The sequence below is a fragment of the Labrus mixtus genome, chromosome 4 (assembly GCF_963584025.1).
Source record: "Labrus mixtus chromosome 4, fLabMix1.1, whole genome shotgun sequence".
Classification (NCBI taxonomy): domain Eukaryota; kingdom Metazoa; phylum Chordata; class Actinopteri; order Labriformes; family Labridae; genus Labrus; species Labrus mixtus.
Window position 1 is genome coordinate 15,586,616 of NC_083615.1, and position 9,386 is coordinate 15,596,001.

At 38.0% G+C, this 9,386-nt stretch overlaps 1 protein-coding gene and 1 long non-coding RNA gene across 2 annotated transcripts; both read left to right on the plus strand.

Annotated features, from left to right (window-relative positions):
• The first annotated feature begins 1,467 nt into the window (after nt 1–1,467).
• rnf141 (ring finger protein 141) lies at nt 1,468–7,086 on the plus strand. The gene is made up of 6 exons (XM_061036024.1): nt 1,468–1,648; nt 2,166–2,369; nt 3,770–3,878; nt 5,090–5,271; nt 6,491–6,598; nt 6,719–7,086. Exons 2-6 carry the CDS (start codon nt 2,233–2,235, stop codon nt 6,867–6,869), a joined length of 687 nt encoding a protein of 228 aa, XP_060892007.1. The 5' UTR covers nt 1,468–1,648; nt 2,166–2,232; the 3' UTR covers nt 6,870–7,086.
• Nucleotides 2,380–3,763, plus strand: LOC132972887 (uncharacterized). The gene is made up of 3 exons (XR_009672948.1): nt 2,380–2,646; nt 3,187–3,540; nt 3,659–3,763. It is a non-coding gene; the product is annotated as an uncharacterized LOC132972887 (long non-coding RNA).
• Nucleotides 7,087–9,386: the final 2,300 nt, after the last annotated feature.

A 9,386-nucleotide genomic window follows, 5' to 3' on the forward strand; every position in this document is an offset into this window, starting at 1 on the left:
ATTTGTTACAATTCAGACTCGGGAGAAAGGGTCCAAGATAAATCAGATTAGTCTGACAGACTCCAAACGGATCTATCTTTGCACATTCAAAATACTTGTGAGATATTCCAAGTGTTCGAATATGACTTCAGACCATCCTTGAACAGGAGGGCCATTATCACTAATCCGTCATTAATATATGTTTAGACGCAAAGGTGAGGATGTTATATAACCTCCTGGCTGCAGTGGTTTTATTGCAACTAGAGAGCCATCGTGTCGAGACTTTCTGTACACTCCTTTATATATTCCATATGTCTCTTCAGTCAGAGAACCATGGTTACACGTTGTAACCGTACGTTAGACTGTGCAGCATTTCGCACCCTCAGGCGTTTGGTTTGGTTAATAAGGAAAACTGACCGAAACAAAACCTTTAAAGAGGACATATTATCCGCCTTTTCCACCTTTTCAAACAGTCCCCTGTGGTCTAAATGAAACATCTGTGCTGTGCTTTGGTCAAAATATAACATGAATCAAGCACCAGAGGTCACTACCCATAGCTCATGACCGTGAGGGTTGGAACGAAGATCGACCGGTAAATCGAGAGCTCACTCCCCACCCAGAGAGAGCAATCCACAAGTTGAACATAAGTATAAAAAGGTACCTAAAAAATAAACTATAAAAAACAGACATAAACTGAATAGAACAAAAGCAAAGAAGCCAGGAGACAACATAACAAAACATGTAGTTTACATTTAGAACAAAGGCAGCACAAATTCACTGTTTTTGTTTTTTGGCTGAAATTGTTATAATGAACCGCATAACCCTTAAAAGCAAGAAAGAGGGGTTTTTACTTTGGTACATTTATATCTATTGTTTATATATTTTTTTCTCGTTCTTTATATTTTCAGTTAACAAACAGGTATTTTAACCATTAAACATTTGAAAAATAACTCAAAGCAACATATTTAAATGGAGAAAATCAAAACACAACAACGAATCTACCAGAAAACAACAATACTAAATCTATAATCACTTGATATAAATACAAATCAAAATTAAATAGATACAATTACATTAAAATTTGGGGGGTTTAATCAATATTAAACTCAAGTTATTCAGGGTCTCAAGGAACTTGTTTTTTCCAGCTTTTTTCAACGACTGCCAGATCATTTTAAGTCATTTTTTAAATGCTACAGAATTTGGAGCAACTTCTTCACTCATGAATACAGAATTTACTTATAACTTAAAATACCATTAAACAAAAATCCATCCTCTTTGTTACCAAACTTTATCGATTTTTTTTCTCTATTTAAATATGAAAATGTACAAACAGCCAGACATTCCAGTTTACAAAGGGAAATAGGTACAAGGAAAATCGTCAAAACGTAAAATAAAAATAATAATGTCGCTCTCAGACCCATTTAGCAAACTTTATCAAACAGCAAAGTGACGTCACACGGAAACCGCCGCTCTGACGTCGTCGTAGTGCGCCCGTGTTTTGCCATCACAAACAGAAACAAAGCTAACAGTGAAGTTTGCAACCCTGCTTCTTTGAGACGTATTTGTTCGAAACAGAAGTGTCATTATTACATCTTACGATAGAGAAATAACATGTCTATCTTGCATTTTTGTTAGATTTGGACTTTTTCGCCGCTGTCTTCGTTTTATGGTGAGTAACATGTATATTATTATATTATTGGTGCTTCTTGTTAGCGAGCTGCTGTTGAGTTACGCTGTTGCTAGGATTAGCTTTTTTCTGTTTCACTGTTGGATTACACCTGAAATGAGGGTGGTTCAATATTAAACAATCATCACTCTGTTGTTTCTACAGTGATAGTTAGTGTATGATCACTTTCTCTCACTTTGTTTTTCACTATGACTCCTTGTGCACAAAGCCTGGACTGGTAAATAACTAGTTTGCTACACAGAGAGCTGAGTGGGATCCTTATGTATGAATTTAGGTCACACTTGTGTGAAAATGTCCTTTTTGAAACTTGTTGACATTAAGCCCATTTCTAAGAGACACAAAAAGGTTGCTCTTTGGCTGAACAATAGGTGTTTTCATTATTTAAAAATAATATTAAAGTTAAAGAATATTAGAGTTATGGATAGACGGGGCAGAAGAATGACGTATACAAAAAAACAAAAAAACTAATCTGTGTATTAACCTTTTGTTTCCCCAGCAGGCTCTGTGTAACTGAATGAGGAGCAGCCGTCTGTCTGTGTTGTTTCAGAAGTGCTGCTGCAGCCAGGATGGGCCAGCAGCTCTCAGGTCAGGGGGTGATGACCCGTCTGCCTGAGAAGCTGGTGAAACATGCTGGACTTGTACGTGACAGCGGCTACCTAACGTACGAGGAGTTTCTGGCAAGAGTTTCTGAACTTAACGACGTGTAAGTCCCGGTCTGATCAGGACACATACTGCAGATGTTAAAACAAATCAGAAAACAAACAACTTTCTCTCAGGAATTGTAGATCTTCAATCATGCAGACATTTATCTGTGTACATGTATTTAAATATAGTGGAGGTGCAGCTTAATTAGTTCTTAATAACACTTTGAAATAATAACAATGTGTCAGGATTACATGGACAATGAAGTCATTGGATCATGTATGAAATGGGACAACATTAGTGTAAACATTTAATTTAGCAAAAATGGTTGGATTCATGTGGATATGTGAGATGAGATGAGATTCAACTTTATTGTCATTACACATATACAAGTATAGAGTAACGAAATGAGGTTTGGCATTTCACCAGAAGTGCAAATAAGCAGAAAGTGCAAGAATCTGTGCTATGTACATGTAATTACAAAATTTACAGATGTAGACTAAAAAAAGTGAATTATTGGGTATATATGGATGGATTAATGGGATGCTATAAATATAAATAAATGATATAAATATAAATATAAGTATATTCTTCTGATTATAATATACAGATTAAGGTGCAGTGAGCATGCTATACTAGATTACAGATAATATACAGAATATGGACATATTGTACAGGTCGATAACTTATTGAGGTGATATGAACATACTATAGTACAATAATACAGGTGGATGAGAGATGTGTGTGTATGACCAGGAGGAGTGGTGGGGGGGATGATGGGTGTGAGGTGATGTGCAGGGGAAGGGGGGGTCAGCGGGGGATGCAGTTCGGGAGAGAGAGAGAGAGACAGAGTTCAGAGTTCGGGGGCTGGAGTTCAGTAGAGAATGTCAGCCAATCTAAAGTATTTAGCATACTGTGATGGCTTAACTGACGCTGGGTATCACTTAAATAAGATACCAATGTCCTTAAAGTTGTACTGATGCCTGTATAATACTTCATTTGAAACTGTCTTTCTACTTTGATTCATATCTTGTCAGTGGAAGCATTCATTGGTGTATTATGTTACCATCATTCCTTCTCATTGAATGTTCTTTCCTTGTATTTTTCGAAAGTGTAGCTCCTTATCTTCATGGCAAGACAAAACTATACACTCGGGCTGAGAAACTCTCAGCTAAATGTATCAATGATTAACAAATGGACAGAACTGTGTGTGTGTGTGTGTGTGTGTGTGTGTGTGTGTGTGTGTGTGTGTGTGTGTGTGTGTGTGTGTGTGTGTGTGTGTGTGTGTGTGTGTGTGTGTGTGTGTGTGTGTGTGTGTGTGTGTGTGTGTGTGTGTGTGTGTGTGTCTAGCTGTGTTCATATTCTGTACAGTTTACTGCTATAGCAAACAGCAGTCAAATTAAACACAAGCTGTTTTATTGAGGTGATAATATGCCCTCTCTCCTCTGCATGCTCTCTCAGTACGGCCAAGTTAGCGTCTGGGCAGCAGAAGCACCTTCTGTTTGAGGTGCAGCCAGGATCCGATGCCACAGCCCTGTGGAAAGTGGCTGTTAGGGTCCTCTGTACCAAGGTGAGAGCAAAGAAACTAGCACACAAAGCACATACTGACAAGAGCATCTGTACACACTGTCTTCTTATGAGAGAGGGTGAGAGAAAAAGACAGTGAAACTAACCATTTTCATTTGTTATGAAGTTTTTGTTTTTGTTTTAGTATTGTGTCATACATACATTCATATGCTCAGCCCGCATGGCCTTACATGACACCATAAATTAAAACATTCCAGGATCAGAGTGCACTAGGTAAACTGTATTCATTGTCAAGAAACTAAAAGAGAAAGCAAAAGCAAGTCAAACTAATTAAACAGAATATCCTGTTTGAAGCAAAATTAGCAAGCTTAAACACATCAAACTTAAACAGCCATTCCAGTTTTTTCACATCTGTCCGCCCTAATATTTCAGGTTTTTGACGAGCTACTTCATGAAACCATAATTCTCTTAAATCATCATATTTTGTACAATGTAAATGTGCAAGAGAAGGTGTGGTCAGTGAGTCAGGGTATAATAATGTGTCTTAACTTATTTAGGTAGTCTGTTACAAAGTCTTTATTTTATTGTATTTTATAACATTGATCATGTTGGCCTTTTTAGTGTCAAACTGAAAATGTAAATTATTTAGAAACCCATCTAAATGACAATATTGCTATACTATCTACTCCAATAGCAACCTCATCATTAGCAGGAACATGGCTTCACCTGTGACCAAAGATGATCTCTGAACAAGAAATACAGTGTTAGATTTGTCTTGAGCATGGCTGTTGACTTTGTTCATTTTATCCAGTTTCAGTGACATGATTGTTCCTCTAGTTTATCTTTCTATTGCTCAGGCTATCTCTCTCTCTTGTGTGCTATCTGAGAGACTGTACAAGGAAATACAGCAATAAACCTAGCATGTGAGTGCACGCGTCAGCTAAGAATATGACCGAAGCCTGAAGCCTTATAGTTTTGTGTGAAGATAAGAAACTCTGTCTTGTACTTTCTATCTGTAAGGGGGAGTCAGAATTGTGAGTCACTATTTTTATGGCAGGAAAGGGAAATTGGAAGTTATTGCAGGCAGAAACCGTTTTTTTATTTTTGTATTATTTCTCTTACACTCATTTGTAGTCAATCTGCATTTTAATTAGTTTGAAACCAAACAAAACAAACAAACTTACAAGTGTCTGTGATGCTCCATATAAAATTGACTACCAGATGAGTCATGCTGTTGCCTTTGCCTCCTGCCAGATCAACAAAGAGAATGGTATGGTGGAAGCATCACGCATCATGAACCTGTACCAGTTTATCCAGCTGTACCGTGATGTCACCAGCCAGGCTGCTGAGGTGCTGTCTGCAGAGGGCGCCACCGAGGGCCCCTCTGCCCAGCTCCCCTCCACAGAGTCCTGCCAGGCCAGCATGTGGATGGGCAGGTGGGTGCACATAAAGACGTTTCCACAACTTTTACAGCATTTACTTCAAAGCATCTTTTTTTTTAACTTTAATGTCTTAATAGGGAATTAACGGTTTCTTTAATTTGGACATTTTACATTGAGTGCATGCTTTAGGTCATTGGGTCCCAACCTAGGTTCAACCAAAGATCTCATAGTGAGGCTCTGTCTGGTCTGAGGTTGTCAAAATTGGATTTGCACATATTCAATTGCATAATAATGATAAACCACTTGATCGTTTACACAAAGGTCTGTAGATTAATCTGTGTAAAAAAACATTTACACACACTAACATTCATATCAACATTTATAATAACGATAATAGATGAACACTAATATTAAAGGTCACATATCCCCCTCCTCTTCAACCACTTTAAATAAGTCTCAGAGCTCCCCAAAACATGTCTGACATTTCTTGTTCTAAATCCACTCTGATCTTGTATTTGATCATGCCTATAAACCCCTCTATTTCAGCCCTGCTCAGAACAGGCTGTTTCTGTGTCTGTACCTTTAAATGTAAATGAGCTGTGTCTGACCACGCCCCCTCTCTGGAAGGACTTGGGTGGCTCGGGCTTTCTTGCTCCATGTCCTATTGTTTACGATGAGAAGGCAGACTCAGAGGGCAGAACAAACACCTAGCTGTGGGAGTGTCACCCACCTGGGGGGGGGGGGGGTTACTGCCCTTTGTGATGTCATGAAGGGAGAATCTCCAAACGGCCTGTTTGAGCACACATTTTCTGAAAAGTGGAGCAGGGAAAAGACGGAGAGGATGGACTTTTCTCATGATTGGGGTATTTTTAGACAGAGTATTTTGCATAATGTGTGACCTTTAATACATGTAGCTGTTGGCTTCAGTTGTGAGCAATAAAAAAAGTTAGAAAAGTTTTTCTCTAATGACCTGCAGGCTGCTTAAAGGAATGGATTTTACAACTGATTTTGCACTAGGATGACGGTTTATCCCCTTGGATCATCTCCAATCATGGGGGGAACTAGGGCTGACTGAGAGGATCATTTTTAAATTTTCATGCATTTTTATAGCATGCTATCAGGCAGATATTTTAATACTTTCATTCTGAGCTCCTCGAAATGCATCACTCTTCAGGCATTTCATTTTAAATAGAGCTTTTGAAAGTAAGCGGTACCTTCCTCCTTTAGAAAATAATTAAAACGGTATCTCTCTCCTGTCTGTGGGCGCATTCAGAGTGAAGCAGCTGACTGATAAGGAGGAGTGCTGCATCTGCATGGATGGAAACGCCGACCTTATTCTGCCCTGCGCACATAGCTTCTGTCAGAAGTGCATCGATAAATGGTAAGGTGATACATCAAGCTTCAAATCGTTTTTCTTTAAAGTTGTCATCGAAAAGTTAAAGTCTCTAATAGTTTGGACAACAACGGTTATTATTTCACACTCTCATTCACATCTTTGCAGGAGCGGGCAGTGCCGCAACTGTCCAATATGTCGCCTGCAAGTTACCGCTGCCAATGAATCATGGGTAATGCCTGATTTCCCCACAGAGGACGACATGGCTGGATACATCCTCAACTTGGCGGACGAGGCGGGCCACCCACACAGGCCTTAACACACAACACACTGAGCAAGTTAAAAAAATAAGGGAAATTGAACCACACCAAGTAGACTGTACCTGTTGAAACGCAAAATTTCACTTTTCACTGTAGAGGAGATTGTGTTAGTGTTTTCCTGGAAAGCTAACAAGGGCAGAGGAACCTTGCTGTGTTTCCAGCTTCTTAAGATTTTTAGTGACAGGATCAGAAAATGAAACGTTATCTCTTTTAAATCCTAAAAATATCCCAGGATCGTCTTTGTAACCCGAGTACTGTAGACGTGGGGCTTGTGTGTGGGATTATCTGAAGGTAAAATTCCTTATTTGTAATGTGTTAAGATAAATAATAACCTATTGATTTAACACACAGAAGAACCAAAAGTAAAGGATTTCTAGGAATTCTCTGGTTACTTTACTACTTTACTTTAGCTGGCACTATATCATAGGAATTCTGATCCAAGTTGTAGTTTCCTTTCATGCTCATACGACGGGGACTAAAGCTCAGGCAGGTCAACAGACTGTTTGCACAGCTAAGCACTAAGTCTAGAAGTAGTTAACCCAGTTTTGTCCTAAAGCTCCTGTGAGGAACTTTTGGTCTATGATGAAGTTGGCGCCCCCTTGTGGACAAAGTGGTAGCTCTTATCTCTTTCTGAATTTGTCCTGTACATGTCAAATGTCTCACTCATCCACAATGTTTGGCCTGGAGAAGGTAAAGACAAGCTGTTTCTGCAGCATACAGTCGATCACTTCCTCTGACACCTACCACTCAGCAGCTTCTCAAGCATGAGAAATGATTCAAGAAACCCTTTTTTACTAATGGTCTCTTTGGTTTTTCTAGGTCATGAAGAGGCATCGGCATAAATTTCAGTCTGTCATTACCAGATAAAAACTCCTCACAGGAGCTTTGACAACAACAACATCTTATCAGCACCAGTCAATTAAATGACTACCTTAATGACTTACTAAGCTTTAAAGGTGCTGGTGGATGTATGTTGTTATGTTTAGATGGGGCAAGGCTAGCTGTTTCCCTCTGTTTCCAGTATTTGTGCTAAGCTAAGCTAACAACCTGCTGACTGTAGCCATATCTATTAACAGACAGAAAGTGTTTAATCCTACACGCAGAGTTTCTGTTCAACCTTTGAACCTGATTAACTTTCCAGAAGTAAAGCTGTCCTGACGTTCTGCATGTTTATATCTTACATGACATGCCTTACGAGCCATGCAGAGATGAACTGATGTTCTGATCCCCTTCAGAACCCCACACAGTGACTGATACTCTTTCTCATGTACAGGTATAATTAGTTTGATATGATTTAAATGACTTGGCTTGCTGTTGCTGTTGTGTCTTCTTCACTGTTGGAAATAACCACTATTTGTCAACTATACTGCTGTTATCCTTTTATTTTGTGTGTATATATATTTTTTTAATTTACCAGAACTTATTCTTACCTAATTGCTGTAGAGTTGACGTTCACAAAACAACCATATTTGTCTTTGTTTTGCTCTGAACTTGCCTAAATTGAAATATTAAGGATTTAATGGGACAGGCGGTTTCGTTTACAAGTGGACTCTTGTAGAATTTAAAACCACAAAGTTTTATTTTGATAAGCATTAAAAACCTTCAGATCACACTTATAAAAGGACAAGGTGATTTGTGATGATTTCGTAAATGATAAATAATTTATTTGAGTGATAAATTCCTATATAACTATTATTTTACGTTGTTATGGATTTCTAATGTAGCATTATTTGTCCGTCAAGGAGGAGAGAGAGTCACTCGACAAATACTCGAGATGTCTAAAGTTATGTTGGTCTTTTCATTCTCGAGCTTCTTATTTCTTTAACAGATATATTATTTCTGTTTGTTTAAGAATGTAAAACTGAATGAAACTTAAGTTGACCAAAAGAAACTTTTGGTTGCCGATGCTGACGGACAACAGTTTGAAACTTCACCGTAGTTTTCTTGGTGTCTGTGCGCTACAGCAACAGATGATTTTTTTTTTCTCAATTTGAAGACATTATTATATGTCACTAAAATGTTCACAGCAGTTTAGATGAAGCAGGACAACTGAAGGAGGAGGATCAGAGACAGAGTCTGGTCTTTGGCTGTGTTGTTCATGCAAAATTAAGCAAACGATGTTGGAAATTTAAATATCAAACCAAACAAGGAAACGTAAGATGACTTCATTATCTTTATATCTGATCCTACATGGACACATACTGTTTGTAAATCTGCTGAATTGAAGACATTGTATTGAAAATGAAATTATCTGAATCATACTGTATTGTCCTTAATAAACTTTTTGCACTTTATGACTTTGTGTATGTTGGATTGAAACAAGGTTCAGTCTTTTTTTCATTTGAAATCACTAAAACAAGATGTATTACTGGTCATTAAAATCCATTTATGCATATCATTTCCAAATGCAAAGAAAATATTACAGAAAATAGTTTAAATGTTGGTGATCAAATTGAAATACAAAATCGAGAATAAGGTAGAAATTTCACGAAATTGTTTTTCAACTTAATCCTCAG

Excerpts from the sequence above, each read along its gene's own strand:
- rnf141 (XM_061036024.1), top strand. The coding sequence starts at position 2,233 with ATGGGCCAGCAGCTCTCAGGTCAGGGGGTGATGACCCGTCTGCCTGAG. Across the intron at positions 2,370-3,769 it reads GTTTCTGAACTTAACGACGT|TACGGCCAAGTTAGCGTCTG; the intron begins GTAAGTCCCGGT and ends ATGCTCTCTCAG. Across the intron at positions 5,272-6,490 it reads GCCAGCATGTGGATGGGCAG|AGTGAAGCAGCTGACTGATA; the intron begins GTGGGTGCACAT and ends GGGCGCATTCAG.